This window comes from Dama dama, chromosome 6 (assembly GCF_033118175.1).
Source record: "Dama dama isolate Ldn47 chromosome 6, ASM3311817v1, whole genome shotgun sequence".
Lineage (NCBI taxonomy): Eukaryota > Metazoa > Chordata > Mammalia > Artiodactyla > Cervidae > Dama > Dama dama.
In genome coordinates, this window is record NC_083686.1 from 18,402,119 (window position 1) to 18,427,699 (window position 25,581).

The 25,581-nt window shown below is 41.0% G+C and overlaps 1 protein-coding gene across 5 annotated transcripts in view; it reads right to left on the reverse strand.

Annotated features, from left to right (window-relative positions):
* Positions 1 to 5,670: 5,670 nt before the first annotated feature.
* Positions 5,671 to 25,581, reverse strand: part of GPAT3 (glycerol-3-phosphate acyltransferase 3) — a 69,369-nt gene continuing 49,458 nt past the window's right edge. For 4 of the 5 annotated variants that reach the window (XM_061145622.1, XM_061145618.1, XM_061145619.1 and 1 more), the window contains 7 exons: positions 23,894 to 23,987; positions 19,955 to 20,070; positions 16,653 to 16,708; positions 15,799 to 15,884; positions 14,614 to 14,742; positions 14,041 to 14,120; positions 5,671 to 6,942 (listed from right to left, as the gene is read on the reverse strand). In XM_061145622.1, the coding sequence (XP_061001605.1) occupies positions 6,831 to 6,942; positions 14,041 to 14,120; positions 14,614 to 14,742; positions 15,799 to 15,884; positions 16,653 to 16,708; positions 19,955 to 20,070; positions 23,894 to 23,987 (673 nt within the window). In that variant the 3' untranslated portion in view covers positions 5,671 to 6,830. Of the gene's footprint in view, positions 6,943 to 13,815; positions 13,891 to 14,040; positions 14,121 to 14,613; positions 14,743 to 15,798; positions 15,885 to 16,652; positions 16,709 to 19,954; positions 20,071 to 23,893; positions 23,988 to 25,581 lie in introns of all 5 variants that reach the window. The other variant, XM_061145621.1, reaches the window with a different exon arrangement.

Below are 25,581 nucleotides of genomic sequence, written 5' to 3' on the forward strand. Positions count from 1 at the left end.
ATTTTTTTTTAATCTTACAAAATTTTAAAAAGTATTCCACAGGGTCCAGCCTATGGGCTATAGTTTGCTTATCCTTGATCTGAAGGCCTGAAGCTTAAAGATAAAAATTCCAAGATGACATCATCATGAAAACTCTCTAAACACACAAGAAATGACTCCCTTAATGAGAAGCCACGGGGGGGGGGCGGGGGGGGAGGGAAAGACTCAGACTCAAGAAAGATGTCAGACTTGGGACTAGGTGGAAAAACATATAAAATCTATATGTGTAAGATGCTCCAAAACTTACTGAAGAGTAAGCACTCTTGGAAAAGAATCAAATACACAAGGAACTATATTCAATATCTTATAATAACTTAGAAAACAATCTGAAGCAGATAGACATATATAGATGCAGATATGTGAATAACTGAATCACTTAGCTATACACCTGAAACTAACACATTGTAAATCAACTACACTGCAATTTAGACAAAAAAAAAAAGGGAACAAATAAATGTATATGCAAAACAGAAATAGACTAACAGGTATAGAAAACAAATTCGCGATTACCAATGGAGAGAGGAAAGGGGGAAGGACAAATTGAAGGTATGGAATGAAGAGAAACAAACTACTATGTATAAAACCGATAAGCAATAAGGATAAGCACATCTTGTAATAATTTTTAATGGCGTAGAATCTGTAAAAATACTGAATCACCATGCTGTGAAACTGAAATGAATATAATAAACTATATTTTAATAAAAAATATTAAACACTGTGATTTTAAGCAATATGCCCTTTAGAGAATTATATTTTAAAATCTTCAAGAAATAAAACACCTTGCAGCCTCATAAAAAAATTAAAATAAAAAATAAAAAGAATCAAATATAACTCATAAAAATGAAAAATATAAAAACTGAAGTTAAAGACTCAATGAAGGGACAGAACAGCAAATTAGGCAGAACTGAAGAATTAGTGAAATGGTACAATCATAAGATTGTCCAGAAAGAAGTCTAGCTAGAGGCAAAGAAATGGAAAGTATAAAAAAGAGATTAAGAGACATACAGGATAGAGTGAGAAAGTCTAGCACTTGCTTAATCAGACTTCTAAAAAGACAGGAGAGGGCAAGTGGGACAGAAACATTATGGAAAGGAATATCTGAGAACTGATAAAAAATACTAAACCACAGATGAGAAGTCAAGTCACAAGCAAGAGAGATAACAAGAGACTCACACTGAGTCCATCACAGCAAAGTGGTATAAGAACAAAAACAAGTCACCTTAAACATGCTCAAAGAAATGCTACCTTCAAAGAAGTAATAATCATGCCTCATGGCTGACTTCTCAGTAGCAACTATGGGATGATCCTTAACATGTTTAGAGAAAAATAACTTGATATGAACATAAACTTCTACATCTAGCAAAAGCTTTCAAGAATGTATAGAAAATAAACATTCAGAAAAACAAAAACCGAATTTGCCACCAAGAGACTCTCAATCAGAAAAGTGATCCCACATGGAAGGACTGAGGTAAAAGAGGTAAGGAATAACAGAGTAGTCAACATATGGGTAAACACTGACTATATAAAATTACAAAAAAGATTATGATGGCAACAATGTCCATATTTTGTGGGATTATGTAAGTAAGTAAAATGCATATCATATAAGTTGAAAGAAGGAATGAATGACTGGAATTCAAAGTCCCTCTTTTATTCAGGAGTATAAGGATAGTGATCAATTTTAGACTTTGCAAGTTGAAATTTATAAAGTAACCACAGACGAAAACAAACAAGAACATTAAACTCCAATTTAAGTAGAGAAAATGGAAAAAGAAATAATCCCAAAAAAGGGCAAGGAGAGAGAGAGCCATTTTTAAAAATGTAAGAAAGAGAACAGGGCTTCCCTGGTGGCTCAGTGGTAAAAAAAAAAAAAACTCACCTGCCAATGCAGACGATTCGGAGTCAGTCCCTAGCCTGGGAAGATTACCTGGAGAAGGAAATGGTAACCCACTGTGGTATTCTTGCCTGGAAAATCCCATGGACAGAAGAGCCTGGCGGGCTACAATCCCCAGGGTTGCAGAAGAGTTGGACATGACTTAGCGACAAAACAAACAACAAGAAAGCACAAAATAAGATTAAAAATAAAATTCAAATATGTTACTACACTAAATGTAAATGTTGCTTTCATGTACTGCTTATAGTACAATTTGTGTAAAATGGTACAACCTTTTTGAAAATGTATGGCTGTTTCAACACTAAAGTTGAAATGCTTATACCCTATCCTAGAGTGTGGAAAATTCTGAAAGAGATGGGAATACCAGACCACGTGACCTGCCTCTTGAGAAACCTGTATGCAGGTCAGGAAGCAACAGTTAGAACTGGACATGGAACAACAGACTGGTTCCAAATAGGAAAAGGAGTACCTCAAGGCTGTATATTGTCACCCTGCTTATTTAACTTAAATGCAGAGATCATGAGAAACCCTGGGCTGGAGGAAGCACAAGCTGGAATCAAGATTGCCGGGAGAAATATAAATAACCTCAGACATGCAAATAACACCACCCTTATGGCAGAAAGCGAGGAAGAACTAAAGAGCATCTCGATGAAGGTGAAAGAGGAGAGTGAAAAAGTTGGCTTAAAGCTCAACATTCAGAAAACTAAGATCATGGCATCTGGTCCCATCACTTCATGGCAAATAGATGGGGAAACAGTGGAAACAGTGGCTGACTTTATTTTTCTGGGCTTCAAAATCACTGCAGATGGTGACTGCAGCCATGAAATTAAAAGATGCTTACTCCTTGGAAGGAAAGTTATGACCAACCTAGATGGCATATTAAAAAGCAGAGACATTACTTTGCCAACAAAGGTCCATCTAGTCAAGGCTATGGTTTTTCCAGTAGTCATGTATGGATGTGAGAGTTGGACTATAAAGAAAGCTGAGCACTGAAGAGTTGATGCTTTTGAACTGTGGTGTTGGAGAAGACTCCTGAGAGTCCTTTGGACTGCAAGGAGATCCAACCAGTCCATCCTAAAGGAGATCAGTCCTGGGTGTTCATTGGAAGGACTGATGTTGAAGCTGAAACTCCAATACTTTGGCCACCACATGTGAAGACCTGACTCATTGGAAAAGACCCTGATGCTGGGAAAGATTCAGGGCAGGAGGAGAAGGGGACGACAGAGGATGAGAATGGTTGGATGGCATCATCGACTTGATGGACATGGGTTTGGGTGGACTTTGGGAGTTGGTGATGGACAGGGAGGCCTGGGGTGCTGCAGTTCATGGGGTTGCAGAGTCGGACATGACTGAGCGACTGAACAGAACTGAACTGAGAGCAATCCTAATTCCTAGTACACATACAACTAGAGAAACTCTTGAGCATGTCTACCAAGAGATACACAAGCATGTCTCAATACACTGAAAAGAACCCTACTGTCCATTGACTACAAATGGAATAGCTGGTGAATTTTTCATACCTTCCAGGATACAGTCATTTTCTACTCATTGACTTGGTAACAAACATGCCAATAACAAAGTATCTGTTTTTATCATTGCCCTTAAAGTATACCTGCACACAAGTGTACACACGTACATTTGTGTGTGCTCTACAATTTCACAATAAATAAAGACAAATGAGAATCAGAGCAGTAATTAGTCAAAGGCTGAAAAGTTGATGAGTGCTACAGTCACAATTAGAAAATGTCTTTATGACTCTTTATCTCATCCTAACCATTACTCCAAAAAATAACATCAAATACCAGTAGCATCTATCCATTGGAACCCAGTATTCAAAAAAAAAACAAAAAGCAAGCATACAGCTTTTGTCAAGTTCATAATAGGTCACTCAGACCCAGCAAGAAACAGGTTAGATCTGCAGTACCACACTTCTAAAAGTATCATATTTCAGAAACAGCTACTGAAAGCAACTCTGATCCAGAGGCGGCCCTCATAACCCCAGTACATTATCTGTAGGCACGAGAAACCAACAGCCCTTATTGTGTATTTCCAGGTATCAGCAGATGTCTGAAATGCAGCATGTGCAAATCACCAAGAAGTTGACTAGACCTTAGCAAGTCTGTCTCTACTAGAAAACTTTCCTCACCACCGTTCTTTGCACCAGGCTGTGATCCAGGACTGTTTCCCCTGTGCTCTGAGGATTATTTGCTGATTCAGAGATGGCTGCTCATCAAATCCCAGTATGTGCCAAGATGTTTCAGAAACCCTTGGTGTTCCTGAAACCCAGTGTCTATAGAGGTCACCAAGACAAAGGGTAGGAATAAAAATGGGCCATCATTTTTTTAGGTGATGGCCCTTCACAAGACTCAACGAATGAATCTGTGTTACATGAAAGAGTCAGATGAAAGGGCTTATCTAATGGGATTTTTTTTCTACCAATTCCTGCTTACCCTTCATACACCAACAGTTACAGAAGTCCCAGGAATACTAAACTCTGGGCACAATATTCCTAAAAGTGGGTGTAAAATAATATAAAGAAAGGCAAGTCAAAAAAAAAAAGGTGTTCTAGGGAACATAAGCTAAATCTGAGCAGTATTTGCTTTCTAAAAACATGCTTTCAGTAACACTGTAATTCCTAAAACAACTTGAAAACTAGTTGTATAAGTCAAAAACTTACAAGACAAAGGTTCTGGTGCTCTGTGATGACCTATAGGGGTGGAATGGTGGGGGGCGGGGGTGGGTTTTGCAGGGGAGGGAGGCTCCAGAGGGAAGCTGCTGCTGCTGCTGCTAAGTCGCTTCAGTCGTGTCCAACTCTGTGTACCCCACAGACGGCAGCCTATGGGATTCTCCAGGCAAGAACACTGGAGTGGGTTGCCATTTCCTTCTCCAGGATATATGTATACATATAGTTGATTCACCTTGTACAGCAGAAGCTAAGACAGCATTGTAAAGCAATTATATTCTGATTTAAAAAAAAAAACAGCATTAGATTTTCTAGTGAATGTCTGATAGCATGATTGCTCTCATGGTGCCCTTGGAAAAATACATATTACCAGTATCCAAACAAAAGGGCTATTAGTTGTTCTACCAACTTGTCTGAGAATTGACCTAATTAATAGAATGAGTTTATTAATTCAAGCTGTATTGAATATATGACAAGCAAAAAGAAAAAGGAAATCTTCTGAGAAAAAAACAGAGTCACCTCAACATACAAATTCACTGATTTGGGGTCAGAGCTTACCCTCAGGAGAGTTTTTTGGGGGCGTGGGGGCAAAGGTTAAAGCAAGAACAAAGGAAAAAGATGGGGGGAAGTAAGAAGAGAAGGCCAGCTGACCGTGACGGTCACCTGTTCACAAATTTTCCTTTGGGATCAAATCCATAAAGCTTGAGGAGAAGAATACACATTGATTGTGCTGGGGCAGGCCTATCTCAGTTAAGAGAGGAGTGCCTGCGTTCATTTGCAAAACAACTGAAGTCTATGTCTTTGCTCAAGACGAGGTCCAAGAGTCAGAGTCCAGACAACTTAGCTTAAAAAAAAAAAAAGGAGAGAGGAAAAAAAACACAGCAAAACCAACGGTACATGTTTCTCATTTTCCAGCCGTTCCAGTCGAATAAAATCCAACTATGTCACTGAAATGAAAAAACAAACAATCCTTGATTGTAATGTGAAAAAATTTAACTTACTCAAAATCAAAAGAAGGCAAGAGAGCTGTGGTACAGAGAAAATAATGCAACACACGTTTAGAAATATAGAATTTATTTATATTCACCGTAAGACAGTGTCACGTTTTGTACATGGTTCCCAGAAGAGAAATAACACTCTGATGGCACTATATTGCTATCAACATTGCTTAGGCTGCACAGTCGGGAAACACTGATTTTCCCCTTCAAAAGATTTAAGGCTCAGATTCCAAAAGGTAATTTTACCACTTATTTTCATGTTTAAGAAAATGGGAAAGTTCTGAAATAAAGGACAAAGGGGTGATGGGGGAGGAACAGCGCCAAACACTTCACTCACCACACCCCAACCTCTGCGGAAGACACTCAATGTGATTGGTGATGGTTGTCAGAGGCTCTTCCTCTTTGAAATGTGTTTGGTGATATGGATCAAACAAATCGGTAGATGCGAGAGGCATCAGGTAGAGACCTTTACTATAGAAACATGGAAAACTAAAAGCTTTATCATCGGTTGCTGGCTAACATAGGTCTGTTTGAAAGTCACCTACATATAAATATGCGCTCACTGTAACGTAGATTCACTTTTCTTTGGTAAAGTTCACCAAATGGGATGTCTCCTCTAACACGCCAGTAAAAGATATTTAATTTCCTTTCAACTTTCAGATCAAGGGGCCACAAAGCTGTCCTTTCTCCTAAAGACTGTCTTCCATTTTTCTTTTCAATCTTGTAGTAGAACAAAACCATGACAGCCATTAGAACCTAATGTGGAATCCTTGTTTAAGTAAGGAAAGTGGGAAGGGAAGGGCGTGTGAAAATGAATCATGAACAAAGTGTGGGGTATTTTCTTGAGAACTGCCCTCTCAATGAGTTCCAAACACAATGAATTCCCAAAGTGTTTTAGAAGAGCTTTTTCCAGTACAAATATTTCATTCAATCCACAAGGCCACAGTCATTTCACAAAAGGCAGAATCAGTTCAAACTCAGCACACGACTTTACAGTTCATGCGGCTAATGCTTTAACAACAAAAGCCAAAAATGGCACCGTAGGTTCCGCCTCTGGCAAGAGGAGGTAGAGACAACCATCCTGTAGAAAAGGTTAACAATTAAAAAAAAAAAGTAAAACAAAACAACGCACTTCCTTCTTCTCCTGTCAAAAGAAAAAACAAAAAAACTCCACCCCGTTCCATTTCTAAGGACTAGCTCTGGAAAGCCTGCATGGCATTCAGTTCAATTCCGACTTGAGAGTTCCATTGCCCACAATCATTTTGCTGTAATTCTTCTGCTGCTCTTCCTTAAAGGTGTCCTTCACCTTGGCTCTCTTCAGCCCTCCATCCCTGAGAACAGAAAGACACATAAATACTCCCAGCAATGATTTCAAAGGGTTACCTACTCATACATGTTGCACAGTGCCATGGCGCTGAGCAAATGCTCAGAGGAGGCAAAGTACAGTGGATCTGGAAGCAGAAAAACCCAGACTTCAGTCTCTGCTCTACCGCTCAACCAGACCTGTGTTACTTGAAGGAACAATCTCTTTGATGTTTGGTAAGAATTAAGCACAATTCCACTGCTCACTTTCTTTTTAGAAGTTAGGGCTGCTATCTTCCATATTTGGATGCGATATTAAAACTCGGACTGTTTACCTATCTTTTTCCCCAAGGAAAGACAAGTACCAGATCTTTTCATCTAAATCGGCCTATGTGTATGTTAGTTGCTCAGTCATGTCCAACTCCTTGCAACCCCATGGACTGTAGCCCACCAGGCTCCTCTGTCCATAGGATTCTCCAGGCAAGAACACTGGAGTGGGTTGCCATTTCCTTCTCCAGAGGATCTTCCTGACCCAGGTTTCAAACCCAGGTCTCCTGCATTCCAGGCGGATGCTTTACCGTCTGAGTTACTGGGCTTCCCTCGTCTCACTATAAATATACATATAAGAAATGATGAAGGTGCTATGTGTGGGGGTGGGGGGGGGGTAAATTCCTCAAAAAGAAATGGGCTCATGATTTAAATCTAATCCTGTGTCTAACAAGTCATGTTTTGATTCAAAGTGCTCTATTTTAAGTATTGATAATCTTCCATATTCCAAAAGAGACTCAAAATAAATAAAACAAACAACAAAAACATAAATGGCATTCAACAAATCACAGGGCCTATGTAAGCAGCATTCCTTAATTCAGAGCCTGTCAATCTTTGAACTCTCTCCAGGGTGGTAAAAATCAGACCTGCCAAAGTTAAAAGGATTGTGTATGTCTTTCCTTCCTTTGACAATACAAAGAAACAAGTTGGAAGACCCGGAAGAAGACTGGATTATCGGATCCATTCTCTCCTAATCTCACACTTTAGATTTTAATTCCCAGGAGACCACCCAAGAAAGTGCTTACTTTATACTCTGCCTGTTTAATTTTAACCCAGCTAAGCATGGATGTTTACCAAGTCTCTCTAATGATGATGGGAGTTTCATAGGTTAACCAGTGAACTCAATGCCGTGAAGACAGAGCTTGACCTACAAACAGAAGGCAGCCTGAGTTCGCTGTAATGTTCAGGCCTCTAGAGTCAAAACTAAGACGTGGTCCACCACGAAGTCCTCAACTTTAAAAATGGACTTCAGCCCACAAATCTTCCAGGGGGTCAGCTGTAGGAAATTTCCATGAAATAAGGTTAGAAGTTGTCATGAGACCTCCAGAATTGTCCACAAGAGCCTCTTTTATCCACAGGAGATGCTTCTCACTATACACAGCATTTAGGGGTTTCCCTGGTACCACTCAACTTCTGCTCAAGGACAGATGTTGGTTAACTGACTTGTTGCCTGTTTTGGTTGCTCAAGGAGAGATGTTGCTAATTGACCTGTTGCCTGTTTTGGCCTGGACCTCAGAAAAGGAGGAATGGCCTTTCCTCTGGCTCTCTCTCCCTTTCTTAGTTCTTCAGTTCAATTCAATTCAGTCGCTCAGTCATGGCTGACTCTTTGCAACCCCATGAACTGCAGCACGCCAGACCTCCCTGTCCATCACCAACTCCCGGAGTCCACCCAAACCCACGTCCATCGAGTCGATGATGCCATCCAACCATCTCATCCTCTCTCGTCCCCTTCTCCTCCCGCCTTCAATCTTTCCCAGCATCAGGGTCGTTTCCAATGTCAGCTCTTCGCATCAGGTGGCCAAAGTATTGGAGTTTCAGCTTCAACATCAGTCCTTACTATTCAGAATTCACATAAAAGCAATGTGTGTGGTGCTTAGTTGCTCAGTCAAGTCCAGTTCTTTGTGACCCCATGGACTGTAGCCCGCCAGGCTTCTCTGTCTGTGGGGATTCTCCAGGCAAGAATACTGGAGTGGGTTGCCATGCCCTCCTCCAGGGGATCTTCCCAACCCAGGGATCAAACCCAGGTCTCCTGCATTGCAGGCGGATTCTTTACTGTCTAAGCCGCCAGAAAAGCCCAAGAATACTGGAGTGGGTAGCCTATCCCCTCTCTAGGGGATCTTCCAGACCCAGGAATCGAACTGGCGTCTCCTGCATTGTAGGCAGATTCTTTACCAGCTGAGTTACCAGTTCAGTCGCTCAGTTGTGTCCGACTCTTTGGGACCCCGTGGACTCCAGCACACCCAGCTTCCCTGTCCATCACCAATTCCCAGAGCTTACTCAAACTCATGTCCATCAAGTCGGTGATGCCATCCAGGATGGTTGGTAAGAAATAAGAAAGGGAGGGAGAGCCAGAGGAAAGGCCATTCCTCCTTTTCTGAGGTCCAGGCCAAAACAGGCAACAAATCAATTAGCGACATCTGTCCTTGAAAATCCTGAGCATCTCCCTTCTAAAGAAAGTGAAAGTGAAGTCACTCAGTTGGGTCCAATTCTTTGCAATCCTATGGACTGTAGCCTACCAGGTTCCTCCATCCATGGAATTTTCCAGGCAAGAGTACTGGAGTGGGTTGCCATTTCCCTCTCCAGCGGATCTTCCCAGGGATCGAACCTGGGTCCCCCGCATTGCAGGCAGATGCTTTACCATCTGAGCCACTGCTCTAAGCACTCCAATAGAGACTTCAAAACTTTATTCAATTCCCGTTTGCAATGGCAGATCTTAGTTCTTAAGGAGGGCAGCAGCTGAATATAAAAGCCAGTTTAAGATGACACAATTGAGGGCTTCCCTGGTGGTCCGGTGGTTAAGAATCCACCTGTCAACGCAGGGGACACAGGTTAGATCCCTGGTCTGGGAGGATCCCACATGCCGAGGGGCAACTAAGCCGTGCCCCAAACGACTGCCCATGTGCTGCAACTACCGAAGCCTGTGCACCTAGAGCCCACGCTCTGTGTCAACTACAAACTGGCACTTGCCAAGAGGATTTGCCAGGGACTGAACAACAACAAGGGCATTTGCCATCTGCCTCTGCGGAGACTGAACCCTCTGCTGCTGCAGCTGTTCTTCAACAACCCCTGAGGGAGTTTAGGGTGGAGAGCGAGGCACTCTGTGCTCCACGGAATCTGACAGAACAGGCCTTTAGAGAGGTAGATGTTTTCAGGAACTGATTTCATGATCCCAATCTTTGCATCTCTTCATATCTAGAAAATCACTAAGTCCCTTCATGATGACATCAGCTCTTCATGACGAGCAGAAAACCTCTTGTAAAGTGCTTCGTTCACCAAAATCTTATATATTGACCTTCCCCTACTACCTCTTTGGAGTAGTGTCTCAGAGCAATCTGAGGTGCTATCTCCTAGGCTACAGTCCTCATTTCGCCCTAAATAAAACTTGTAACTCTCACGTGGTACATCTTTTTTAATCGATATCTACAACAAGAAAAGCCACAGCAATGAGAAACTCCTGCACCGCTACTAGAGAGTAGCTCCTACTCACTGCAACTAAAGAAAACCCACCTGCCGCAACGAGCCAGCAGAAAATCAATCAATCAATCAATCAATTTTTTAAAATATTCACATAATAATTTTTTAAAAGATGATTCAATTAAGTTCTCATTTAATCTGGGGGGGGGAGCGGAATCTAGACATGTTAATTCATACTCAACAGATGAATGACAAATACAACTGGAAAAGCAGTGAGCTTATTTTCTTTTAAAAGAAGAGTCTAAGTAATTAAAAGTAACTTTTTTTATATATAAAACTGCATATAGCCTGATAAAAGGCAATTTTAAAACTATGAGGATCATTTCTGTCATTTTGTTCAAGCCAGTCTGGCTGAGTACAGTCTGTCCTGGAGCTAACTCCCTTAGGCTCTCTTTGTTTCGCAAGGCTTTCTTCCTTTCCTTGGTACCTGAGGCTACAGATCTAAAGCTCTAAGCTTTTCATAATGGCTTCAGGGCAGGACTAGGGTTAGGATATCAAGTAAAAGGAAGGAGGGATAAAGAATAGAAAACAATGGATGAGGAAGAGGAAGCCAGTTATACATATGAACATGGGTCACTAAGACATCTGTAAACTAGAGCATTGGTAAGCCTGTTATTTCGTGATGGCAGTGATAAGGATAGAATAGGATACTTATACAAGTAGTTATAAAGGTCCCGGTAGGGGACTATAGATAGATACAGAATCCTAGGAAACTTTGGGAGACTGATTGCTCAAGAAAGGTCCGTCTAGTCAAAGCTATGATTTTTCCAGTAGCCATGTACAGATATGAAAGTTGAACCATAAAGAAGGTTGAGCGCCAAAAAACTCAAGCTTTTGAATTGTGGTGATAGAAAAGACTGCAAAGAAATCAAACCAGTCAATCCTAAAGGAAAGCAACCCTGAATATGCCCCAATACTTTGGTCACCTGATGCAAAGAGCTGACTCATTGGAAAAAAAACCCTGACGCTGGGAAAGATTGAGGGCAGGAGAAGAAGGGGGCGACAGAGAATGAGATTGTTGGTTGGCATCACTGACTCAGTGGACATGCGTTTGAGCAAATTCTGGGAGATAGTGAGGGACAGGGAAGCCTGGAGCGCTGCAGTCCATGGGATCACAAAGAGTCAGACATGACTGAGGGACTAAACAGCAACCGGTAGTTGTAAAGGTCCCAGTATGGGACTATAGACAGAGAAACTTGGGAAATTTTGGGAGACCACTGTAAGTTAATGATTGCTCAAGAAAACTATGGGATTATCAAATGAAGCAGGCTTGCTTTGCTATAAAGTGATAAATAAAAAGCATGAGACATTCCCCAGGTCATTAGGTCAAAGAAAAACATTACCACCCTCCTACTGATTTGAATAAGCTATGATAGTGTCTGACCCTACAAGGTCTGACCCTTGTAGGGTCAGACACTCTCCTACCCAATACAAAGGAGGGGCTAGTGATATAGGCTTGACCTCTACTCAAAGAAGACAGTTTTTCCTCTCCCTCATTTTCCTTTGATTATAAAATTATAGACCACTTAATTTGTGAGGTAGGCAACCTGCCCATTTGCATTTCCTCAACTGTTCTATAGTAACAAATCTACTTCTTGCCGATCACTTTGCCTCTTACTGAATTTCTTCTGCACTGGGACACAAAGTACCTGAGCCTCAGTAACCCCTGACATCAGGTGAGTGATTCTGGTTAAAACACCATGGGCTCAAGCCCCCATCTAGGTTTAGGCAGGGTTCAAGTCCTGACCACGTGGACTGAAGTCCCACTCTGAGTCACCTGGTTTCAGTAGGATGTCTGAAATTTAGTTTCACATATTCCAGTTTAGAGAGTGTAATAAGAATGTTAGTCCTAAGCTATCTTAACCACAGTTCAGGGAGTTGCCCTAAATAAAGAACTCACAGCCCCAGAGCGGTCATCCAGGCATTTAATTAGAAGGCCACCCTCCAGAGATGCCACTATAAGGCTTCCACTATCTTGATCTCCCATCAACTTTCCAAGCTTTGTTAATTAGCATAGTGAATTTAGAAATGGGTTATCACTGCAGAAGTTAGTGGCTTGTTAATTAGCAAGACAGATGCCAGAAACAGACTTTCCTGGGTGAAATTAGTTGTGTTCAAGATACGTGAGTTGATGAAATTATTTTAGAGACATCCCCTACCTTTGCATTAAAGGGTATATAAGAATCCAAGCAGCCCTTATTCATAGGCTTAATCCCTAAGCAGTCCTGGGTACCTCTGCCGGTTCAAAAGGCTTTGGCTGCCAAGCTCATAGCCTGACTTGCCTAGCCACATCCTGCTCCACGACACTCCCAAAATTGCTTCTAGTGAATTTCTCAAGTCAAGTGTTTTCAAAACACCAAATAGATAGATAGCAGGGACTTTATTAAATGCACAGGACTTAATGAATGGACTATTTTTGTGCTAAATATGCTAATACAATGTCTGTGTATATGTACAAATTTAATCTCCCGTTATAACCTAGGGATATTCAACCCTCACTGACACAGGCAAAATGTTTGCATGTGCCCCCCAAAATTCACATCCTGAAGCCCTGATCCTCAATAATACAGTATTTGGAGATGGAGATTTGGGGAGCCAGTTAGGTATAGATGAGGTCATCAGGGATGACCTCAAGACAGGAACAGTGCCCGTGTAAGAAGACACATCAGAGAGCTTCCAGCCTTCGGAACTGTGACAAAATAAATTTCTGTTGTTTCAGCCACCCAGTCTATGGGAGCTTGTTCTGGCAGCCTGATCAGATTAATACTCTCACCTATATTCTATCTTTCTTAAAAAAACACAAAAATAAAGCCATAGATATCCATACTTATAATATTTCACTTATTTCCTGTCAAGTTTTGAAGTTTTCTTTAATATAATTACAGCTGGAGATAAACAAGAACAAGTTTGTAAGTTGCCCCCTGCCTTCAAAGATCCATTTCTCTCAAATCCAACCCCACTTTCTTCTTCAGTGAAAGATCCCTAAATTTTAGCTAGACATACGGCCAAGCAGGAGCTTCCCTGGCGGCTCTGACGTAAGGAGTCTGCCTGCAATGCAGGAGACCTGGGTTTGATCCCTGGGTTGGGAAGATCCCCTGGAGAAAGAAATGGCAACCCCATTACATGGACAGAGAAGCCTGGCAAAACCCAGTCCATGGGGTTGCAAAGAGTCAGACATGACCGAGCCACTAACAGGGCCAAGCAGAACAAAGACTGCATTTCCGAGCATCCTCTGCAACAAGGTGTCATCACGTGACTTGAGTTTGAGTCAACAGACAGAAGTGGAAGTGGCATGTCCAACTTCCAGCTTGTGCTCTTAAAGACATGAATGCATTCTTCTTGCTTTAGTTCTTCCCTGCTAGTCATGTTACCGTACTCACTGGGCAGAGCCGTCCTGGACAACACTGAGGATGGTAGATCAATACAAAATGAGCTCTTGTACCAGTCTAGGCTGCCTATGATGAAGTATGAGAGATACAATTCAATCTTATTTAAGCCATCATTATGCTGTATAAACCACTGTCAATGTCAGCTAAACCTCCAACTAAAAAGCATAATAAATGATCTGTTTTTTAAAGTAATAATACTTCTGAAAAATTTCTTACCAAGGAAGCTCGGTCAACCCTCCTTGCACAGCAATAGCAGACTTAACCCTGTTAGCGAACTGGACTGCATCTTCCCCTTCCTGGAATAAAAAGTGACCAGCACATCCTGAAGACAGTTCTCAAACAACGCTTTCAAATATCTCACAATCATTTAGATTTGTTTTAAAGTATAATATTCACATTTTTAACTCAAACATGCTCTATTCTGAATTATAGCAAATACCATTTGTTCCATCAAGAAAATGCAGTGCTCTTTTTATTTAATATCTTTATCACATATATATATATTTATTATGCTCTTTACTAGACTTATGCAAGATAAAACATTCTACAGTATCTGTAGGTTCAATAAACCAACAACAGTGGTAAAAACTATTATGGAAAAGAGTCTCTTGATCTAAAACCAGTGAGATTTTGAAGAGCGCTAGATACATTTTTGTTAAATGACTCATTTGCCAAGAAGGCAGAAAGTCCAAATTCAACTGATATGAGGAAAGGAGACACCCACACGTGCAGGTAAAGGTTTTCTTGCCTTCATCTGATTAGATAAAGAACCTGTTATCTATGCAATACCTCTCTTGTCATGGAGGGCATGTACCACACGTCACAGACGATGGCCCAGCTGGTCATCACTCGAAGCAGGTAGCTCACCATGTTGTATTTACTACTGTTCCAAAACGCATCACCAAACTGAGGATTATACTGAGAAAAGAAAATGCATTCTAGTTAGGAATTAAATGGCAGCATCTCTTCTACATGTCAGTAATGACAGGCCAAACATCCATCAGACCTGCCCCCCTCCAAAAAAACAAAAAGAAGCTACTTTACTTGACAGAAAGGATCCAAAGAGCCAATAAGACGTAGAAAACAGCCTATGGTTACCAGGGGGTAAAGGAGGGGAGGGATAGATTAGGAGACTGAGATCAACATAAACACACGACTATATGTATAAAATAGATGACTAAAAGGACCTGCCATACAGCACAGGGAAGCCTACTCAATACTCTGTAACAGCCTATATGGGAAAAGAAGCTAAAAGACTAGATGCATGTATATGTATACCCGAGTGGATTCACTTTGCAAAACACCTGAAAACAAACACAGCACTGTAAATCAACTATATTCCAATGAAACTTTTAACAAAAGAAAATAAACAAAGTAAAGAATAAATCAGGCCAGGTGACTCCCCTGAGTAGAGCCTCAGAGTGCTCAGACCGGAGGGTTATTGACATGATCCTTAAAAGTCTGTCTACCCACTTCACTGGGAGGTGGGTCAAAGCAGGAATAGTATCTGACACTGATATCACTGTGTCCTCAGTACCCAGACACTGGCTTGGCACATAGTATCCCCCTACCTCTACATATCTATATCTGTATCAGTAGAAAGAGATCTAGCAAATGGGACAAATGTAAACAATTGGTGGATATGAATAAAGAGCACACGCTCAGTCGTGCCCGACTCTTTGTGACCCCATGGACTGTGTAGCCCATGAGCCTCCACTGTCCATGGAATTCTCCAGGCAAGAATCCTGGAGGGGGTTGCCACTTCCTTCCCCAGGGGACCTTCCCAACTCAGGGATCAAACTCGGGTCTCCTGCATTGCAGGCAGATTCTTTACCGTCTGAGCAACCAGGGAAGCAAAGAGCACACAAGTATTCCTTATTCTTACAAATCTTAAGTTTGAAATTATATCAAAATAAAGTGACCAAGTCACTGTCTTTGGTGGGGAGGGGTGTGAGAGTGGATAATCTGTCTTACCTTAATGGCAACTGGATGGATGGTTCCTCCAATTTCAAAGCTTCCTTTTTTAAACATCATAACTGAAGTATTGTTGATACAAGTTCCTATAAGCACATTGGTAGGGAGTGAAATTTTTTAAAGCAGTCAATTTGAAAAGGAAATATTTTGTTATAAAACAATTTAAAATATTCAGGTCACATCAAAATTACACTTTTTTAAAAAATTACAGATATTTTAAATACTATCACTTTACAAATTAACTCCTATTTAAGTAGTAGTAATTCAACAGTTCTAAGCAGGTTTAACAACAAATTTTACTTTATTGTTGACTACTCTATAGATACAGTTTCTTCACACCAGATGGCAACTTCAATATATTTTAAAATAAGGACCTTTATAAAGTTATGGACAATACCTATCTAAGTTCATTAAAAGTGAAATTGTTAGTCACTCAGTCATGTCCAACTCTTTGGGGCCCCATGGACTGTAGCCCACCAGGCTCCTCTGTCCATGGAATTCTCCAGCCAAGAATACTGGAGTGGATTGCCATTTCCTTCTCCAGAGGATCTTCCCAGCCCAAGGATCGAACCCGAGTCTCCTGCATTGCAGGCAGATTCTTCACCATCTGAGCCACCAGGGAAGCCCATCAAACTTTATTACCCAGAAACAACTTCTGAGATCCAAAAGGTACCATGACTTCCATCAAACCTCATAAGAAAGCAGGGAATTACTGGCTCAGAGAGGCCATGCCATTCCTAAAGGACAGCAGAAATCTGGACTAAGAATGCCAGCTGCAGAACAATCCAGCTCCCCATATACTTCGGGTACCTGTTGTTATCAACCACAGCTTGGTAAGCAATCCCATTTCTCACCTTCAGGAAAGATTAATATGGGTAATTCTTTCTTATGAGCAATATGTTCTTTTAGTCTGTGAAGAAAAATAAAGGATCTAAATTATACCTTCAAAAGTAGAGAGGTGGGAATCCTCTTTGGTATCCTTTCTTTTAGGTTCAATAAAATCATGCAAATTTTTTAAAATTGGTATACAGTTGCTTTACAATATTGTGTTAATTTCTGCTGTACCACAACGTGAATCAGCTATAAGGATACATATAGCTCCTTCCTCTTGAGCCTCGCTCCCACCCTACCCCCATCCCACCCCTCTATGTCATCACAGCTCTGAGCTGAGCTCCCTGTGCTATACATCAGCTTCCCACGAGCTATCTATTTTACACATGCAAGTGTGCATACATCAATCCCAATCTCTCTTTGGTATTCTTTAGTCTCCACTAACACAAATATAACTATAAAGCAATAAGGAGAAGAGAAAGGAAATAAACTCAAGTTGGCCCCTTTCTAAACAAGTGTAAGAGTTGGCATAGCTGAGATAGATTACAACTGCCAGGGTGCACACCACTGCTCAATAATCACAAGATGGGAAACAGTTCTCTAACCTTAAAGACATTTCAATAGGCCCGTACCATTTCACTCTTACAAGCATAGCCCACCATCATATTCACAGAAGCAATGACTCGAGTGCCTCCAGTTAAAGGTCTCAGGCAAAAAGCTGCTTCAAACAAAGGTTTCTGGTAGCTTAACTCCACTCCAAGACCCAGAAGTTTCCCATCCTGTTCCATAAAGAGCGCTAGCTCTGTCTGCCTCTCAGTTCAATTCAGTCACTCAGTCGTGTCCAACTCTCTGCAACCCCATGGACTATAGCACACCAGGCTTCCCTGTCTATCACCAACTCCAAGAGCTTGCTCAAACTCATGTCCATTGAGTTGGTGATGCCATCCAACCATCTCATCCGCTGTCATCCCCTTCTTCTCCTGCCTTCAATCTTTCCCAGCATCAGGGTCTTTCCCAATGATATAACTCTTCGCATCAAATGTCCAAAGTATTGGGAGTTTCAGCTTCAGCATCAGTCCTTCCAATGAATAGTCAGGTCTGATTTCCTGTAGGATTGACTGGTTTGATCTACTTGCAATCCAAGAGACTCTCAAGAGTCTTCTCCAACACCACAGTTCAAAAGCATCAATTCTTCGGGGCTCAGCTTTATGGTCCAACTCACATCCATACATGACTACTGGAAAAAACATAGCTTTAACTAGATGGACCTTTGTCGGCAAATGATGACTCTGCTTTTTAATATGATGTCTAGGTTGGTTGTGGCTCAGCTGCTAAAGAATCCACCTGCAATGCAGGAGACCTGGCTTCGATCCCCGGATTCGGAAGATACCCTGAATAAGAGAAAGGATATCCACTCCACTATTCTGGCATGGAGAATTCCATGGACTATATATAGTCCATGGGGTCGCAAAGAGACACTTTTCATGATGAAAGTGAGCGACTTTCACTTTCTTTATTCACTTTCTAGGTTGGTCATAGCTTTTCTTCCAAGAAGCAAGCGTCTTTTAATTTCATGGCTGCAGTCACAATCTGCAGTGATTTTGGAGCTCTAGAAAATAAATTTTCTCACTGTTTCCATTGTTTCCTCATCTACTTGCCATGAAGTGATGGGACCAGGTGTCATGATCTTACTTTTTGCAAGTTGAGTTTGAAGCCAACTTTTTCACTCTCCTCTTTCACTTTCATCAAGAGGCTCTTTATTTCTTCTTCGCTTTCTGCCATAAGTGTTGTGTCATCTGCATATCTGAGGTTATTGCTATTTCTCCCGGCAATCTTGATTCCAGCTTGTGCTTCATCCAGCCAGGTATTTCACATGATGTACTCTGCATATAAGTTAAATAAGCAGAGTGACAATATACAGCCTTGACATACTCCTTTCCCAATTTGGAACCAGTCCATTGTTCCATATCCCATTCTAACCATTGCTTCTTGACCCGCATACAGATTTCTCAGGAGGCAGGTCAGGTGGTCTGGTATTCCCATCTCTTGAAAAATTTTCCACAGTTTGTTGTGATCCACACAGTCAAAGGCTCTGGCATAATCAATAAAGCAGGAGTAGACGATTTTCTGCAACTCTTGCTTTTTCGATGATCCAGTGGTTGTTGGCAATTTGATCTCTGGTTTCTCTGCCATTTCTAAATCCAGCTAGAACATCTGGAAGTTCACGGTTCACATACTGTTGAAGCCTGGCTTGGAGAATTTTGAGCATTACTTTGCTAGCATGTGAGATGAGTGCAATTGTGCAGCAGTTTGAACATTCTTTAGTGTTGCCCTTCTTTGGGATTGGAATGAAAACTGACCTTTTCCAGTCCTGTGGTCACTGCTGAGTTTTCCAAATTTGCTGGCATATTGAGTGCAGCACTTTCACAATATCATCTTTTAGGATTTGAAATAGCCCAGCTGGGACTCCATCACTTCCACTAGCTTTGTTCTTAGTGATGCTTCCTAAGGCTCACTTGACTTCGCACTCCAGGATGTCTGGCTCTAGATGAGTAATCACACCATTCATGGTTATCTGGGTCATTAAGAGCTTTTTTGTATAGTTCTTCTGTGTATTCTTGCCACCTTTTCTTAATATCTTCTGTTTCTGTTAGGTCCATACCGTCTCTGTCCTTTATTGCGCCCATCTTTGCATGAAATGTTCCCTTGGTATCTCTAATTTTCTTAAAGAAATCTCTAGGCTTTCCCATTCTATTATTTGCCTCTGTTTCTTTGCACTGATCACTGAGGAAGGCTTTCTTACCTCTCCTTGCTATTCTTTGGAACTTTGCATTCAGATGGGTATATCTTTCCTTTTCTCCTTTGCCTTTCTCTTCTCTTCTTTTCTCAGCTACTTGTAAGGCCTCTTCAGACAACCAGTTTGCATTTTTGCCTGTCAATCTCTAGATGCGTGTAAGTGATAACATCCAGCAAATACTTAAGCAACCATCTATTTATTCAGCCGTTACCAATTATTTACATTCAAGGTAGTAATTTTCAGTTTTAGAAATTCAGTGACTGGAATACCTAAGTCAGGGCAATGTAAATGTATGGGTCTTCTAACCACATCATCTATACCACCATAAGTACAGAATTCAAAATTTTTTAAATCCAGTTAAGACAGGTGACTCACCAGAAATGGCCAACCACAAACAGAGGTCCATATATTTTAGTTTTAACGCTTATTTTTAGTGTTAACTTCTAGTACCGCTTGCTCTGCCCTCTTTGACGGGAAGGCCAAGATTTTATGCCAACCCAATGGATACCGAGTAATGTCACTGCTTACCTCTTAATAACCAGGTGACGATCCTTCATTTCTGAGCGTTCAAACCAGACATGTGGACAAGCCTTGACCATGGCTCTCTGAATAATTCCCATCAATCCACCATGAACCTGGCCAACCTACAAGGACCATGAGAAAATGGAAAAAAAAGTAAAGGCATAGCTGTCCAAAGAAAGCCTTCTTTTCTTTAACGTAAGTTCCTAGTCCCCCTCAGAGAAAAGACTGGCCCCCTGCTGACTGAAGTTCTGAGTCTCTTCAAAGGTCATGTATGCGTGCTCAGTCGCCCGCCAGGCTCCTCTGTCCATGGGATTCTCCAGGCAAGAATACAGGAGTGGGTTGCCATTTCTTCCACCAGGGAATCCTCCTGACCCAGGAATTGAACCCGCATCTCCTGCTGCCTCCTGTTTTGGCAGGTAGGTGCTTTACCACCTGGGAAGCCCCTGCTCAAAGGACATGACTGGCCAAATATAAGCACAAAATGTTCTTGAGTAGCACCTTTCAATTTTAAGTTATGTTGCGGTACTGGCTTTATGCTAGCTCTTAAAAGTAGAGATTTTCCAACTAAGTCAAAGTAAGTGAAATACAAATTAAAACTACACTGAAATACGATTTCAGACCCAACAGACTGGCAAAGATTCAAAAGCATGACAATGAACCAAGTCTGTGGGAAATAGGCATTCTCCTACAGTGCTTGGGATGGGGAGCTTATAACACTCATAGAAGGAAATCTGGCAATATCTATTAAAATTACATATACATTAGCTTCCCTGGAGCTCAGATGGTAAAGAATCTGCCTCCAATGCAGGACACCGGGGTTCAATCCTTGGGTCTGGAAGATCCCCTGGAGAAGGGAATGGTAACCCACTCCAGTATTCTTGCCTGGAGAATTCCATGGACAGAGAAGCCTGGGGGCTACAACCAACGGGATTGCAAAGAATCAGACACAACTGAGTGAGTAACACCTTCACTTCAGTTTACATAAACTTTTATCCTTAAACTCAATAATTCACTTCTAGGAATTTACCCTGAAGATATACCCCAAACAAAATGGAAATACATATGCACAATGTTTAAATTGCAGCATTATTCATAATTGTGAGATACTGGAAAATTAAATTTGAAAAATCAATTTGGCTTAGAGGGGATAGGAATGGGGAGGAGGACAAAACAGGTGAAGGAGATTAAAGAGTACCAACTTCCAGCCACAAAATAAGTAAGTCATGGGATGGAATGTACCGCACAGGGAATATAGCCAATAACGTTCCACTAACTTTATATGGTGAACAAATAGTAAACGTATAGTGGTGATCAATTCACAATGTATGTAAGTGATGAATCACCATATTGTGCACCTGAAACTAACATAACATTGTATTCAACTACAATTAAAAAATTAAAAGTAAAAAATAAATCCAACAGGCTTTTGACTTCTTTTATTCAACCCATCAAAGTTTGCAGTTCTAAGCCTTGGCTAATACTGTAAATTATACAATTGTATATTGAAGCTGTAACGACAATTATGTATGATCAAGAAGCATGAATAACGCTAAGACGATTCTGAGGCCTTCAGTCACAAATGAGTTATCCTCAAATCTTTGTTGACTAAGACACAGAATGAATACTGTCTCACAAACACAAAATCATGATTAGGCAAGTTGGTTCAGAAATTTACAAAGATAGTATTGTACGAAAGCAGCTGCTTTCTCAGCTAAACATCTCAGCCCTAACCTCTTTGGATTACAGGGAAGGTCACAATGCATGTGAAAGGTCACAAAAGATTACAATGGATGTGAAAGTGCTTGTCCACTTAAATGCAAGGAATTACTATATACACCCAGAGTTGGGTGGGATCTATCAAGGACTGTTAACATGATGGTCTTTGGATGGGCTTTTCTGGAATCCATAAACATCTTGGAACTATATTAAAATATTTGTTGGTATAAAGCAAATGCATGTTATTGTTTTTCTGAAAGAAAGGATACATAAATATTAACTGATTGCTAACCTAAAAAATGTCAAGAACTATCAATTCCCATAAGTCTTTTCAGAGAGGTTGTTAAAGCTTCCTTAGATTCAGAAAGAGCTTCACAACTTAGAGAAATTTATAACTTGTTAAAAGGTAGTTGTCCAAGAGTTATATATCTGAGCTTGTATTTTAGACAATATCTGCCAATAAGATAGCTGTTTTTACAAAGGTGTTCAAGGCCCCCTCAATGAATGTATAACCCACAGGCAATCAAACTACCAGGACTCCACGGTGGCCTGCAGACATTTCAATCAACAGTGGCTCCCTTCAAATGTCTTCCCAGGAAAGCACACCAGACCATGACCATCAATCACAGGAGTAGGAGACTAAGAGGTACAAACCTACCACGTAGAAAATAAACAAGCTACAAGGACATAATGTACAACACAGGGAATATGGCCAATACTTTACAACTATAGATGGAGTATAACCTTTGAAAAACTGTCAATCACTATAGTGTAAACCTGAAACTTATATAATATTGTACATCAACGATATCTCTAAATAAATAAATAAAATAAAGGTTCCCTTCAAATGCTTTCGCAGAAAAAAATACCAGATCCTGACTATCAGTTACTGGAGCTGACAAGTGAAACTAAAAAAAATCCATCTGTTCTCTGTGAAGCCCAAGCCAGCAACATGAGATATGAAAAGAAATTCCCCTCCCCAGGATCCCGGGCTTCCCTGGAGGCTCAGGTGGTAAAGAATCCACCTGCAATTCAGGAGACCTGGGTTCAATCCCTGAGTTGGGAAGAGTCCCTTGGATGAGGGCATGGCAACCCACTCCAGTACTCTTGCCTGGAGAATTCCGTGGACAGAGGAGCCTGGCGGGCTACAGTCTATGAGGTCGCAGAGTCGGACACGACAGAGTGACCAACCACACCTCAGGATCCCCACGCCATCTTTCTATTTCACACACCACCGTGGGGCATAGTTACCACCAAGCAGGACAGAACACCTTTAGAGATTCTCCAAATTTAACCTGACACACACAGGAAAGAGATGAAGGAAATCTCGACAAGTTCTTCAGGGTAACAGAAAAGACCCACTGACTTGAAACATCTTCGATTTGAAAAAAATGCAAGAAATGCCACAAAAAGGTCTTTAGAGATGTTTGATTTTAGTAGGCTTCATTTTTCCTTTGGGAGGTGTCAGCAAGAACTGAGAAAGGCAATATGGTATAAATATTAGCCTTTCTTGCTTGATCTTCACTAAAGAGCCAGGTTTTGTTTTTTTTTCCTTTTTTAATTGCATATGACTCCCTGAAGGGAGAAAGAGCTAATTGGCTGGTGAGGGATTTGCACAGCTCTAAAGAGGATGGCTTTAACATCTCAAAGTGTCATTAAACACTGCAGGGATTCTAGAAGCAAGATGGAATCAACTTTATAAAGTATAGTCATGCTCAAGTGTGTCTACATTTCAGTACATTAATTTCTTACTACCTTAAATATAATGACTATTTTCTTTCTTTTTCTTGCACTATATATTCCTCATGTAATTATATATTAATAATATAAATAATGTAAATATATTATTAATGTATGTAAATATATTAGTAATTTATGGGTTTCCCTGGTGGCTCAGACTGTAAAGAATCACCCTACAATTCGGGAGACCTGGGTTCGATCCCTGGGTTGGGAAGATCCTCTGGAAGAAGGCATGACAACCCACTCCAGTATTCTTGCCTGGAGAATCCCCATGAACAGAGGGGCCTGACAGGCTACAGTCCATGGGGTCGCAAAGAGTCGGACATGACTGAAGCCACTAGGCATTAATAATTTATAGACTTACTTATATAGTATATCCAGTCACTTTCTAATATAAAACTAACTTTCTAATTTGTGCCAAAATAAAATAAAAGTCTGAATAATCCACAGAACATGCAAGTACTTGAAATACCAGTGAGCTGTTCTTACCATAGTATAGCACCCATCCGTGGTCAAGATCAAAACATCGATTGGGGATGTATGGTTGGCAACACAAATGCCTCCCTTCTGGGGCCTGTACTGCCTGCAATTACATACAATGGTTAATACTAAACATTGAAAAATGGCCACTATTTCACAAAACAGCAACTTCCACAGTAGCTCAGATGATAAAGAATCCACCTGCGATGCAAGAGACCCGGGTGTGATCCCTGGGTCAGGAAGATCCCACCCACTCCAGTATTCTTGCCTGGAGAATTCCATGGACAGAGGAGCCTGGCGGGCTACAGTCCGTGGAGTCGGAGAGTCGGACACAACTGAGCAACTAACTCACAGTACACCTGGAGAAATTCATGCTATTTTGTTTCTTAAAGAACACTAAAAAAAAAAAAATAAACTTTCAAATATATGGGCTCATCTTAAAAGGGTTGTCTCTAGGCAGTATGATGGGAGGGGATAAGAGTATACGAGGAGGAGGGCCCATGATTTTCCCTTTACACATATTTATATCGCTTTTCTGTAATGATCATGTTGTCCTTTTAGAATGAAAAAACTTTTAAATATTAGACTGAATTATCAATACAAAAGATTCCATCACTTTAATAAACTTTGTGATATGTAAGCTTTCCTTATTTTATCCTAAGTATTTTTGTATTATTTCCATCTTCATAAATATCACTTTCAGTTGCTTCAGAGTGATCCAGAGTAAATGTACTGTAGTTTCCTTCGCCTTATCCCCCTAAAGCAGAAGTTGGCAAACTTTCCCTTGGAAGCCCAGACAGTAAATACGCTAGGGTTTGCAAGCCAGCCAATCCCGGTCAAAACTCTGGACTCTGCTGTTTCGGCACAATGGCAGATACAGATAATACATAAATGAATGAGCATGGCTGTGTTCCAATAAAACTTAATTTACAAAAACCAGAGGATGGACCACATTCGGCCTACAGGCTCATAGTTTGGTGTGCCGACCTCTGTCCCAAAGTTTAAGCAGTGTTTGACACTACTGAAGCAAAGTAGTTTTCTTTGAGCCTAAACAGAGAAGAAAGGGAACAAAATGCATAACAACTTCAGCAAGTTTTCCTTAAAATTAGAAGCAATTCTACAATAAGTTGTGACCTCCTCTCTATGTAATTAAAGCACCTTTTCCGAAGAAGGGGCTTCCCTGATTGCTCAGACAGTAAAGAATCTGCCTGCAATGCAGGAGACCAGGGTTTGATCCCTGGGTCAGGAAGATTCCCTGGAGAAGGGCATGGCAACTCACTCCAGTATTCTTGCCTGGAGATTTCATGGACAGATGAGCCTGGTGGGTCACAGTCCATGGGAACGCAGAGTCAGACACGACTGAGTGACTAACGTTTCATTTTCATTTTATTTCTGAAGAAGGTGTTTCCTTTAATCACACTTCTACCAAAACATTTTCTTCTCATTCTCGCCCCAAAACTTACAGCCCAATCACAAAGAGTCGTGCAATTTTAGAAATTTAAGAGGGCTTTTAAGTTGGTAACACATGGCAAAGCCAAATGATGAAATGTTTCCCTTCTACAAATTAGACAGAAAGATCCAGTCACACAGATACAGAAAACAAACCAATGGTTATAAGTGTAAGGAGGGGGAGGGCAATACGGGGGTGAGGGAGTGGTGGGTACAAATTCTTAGGCGTAAGATAAGCTCAAGGATGT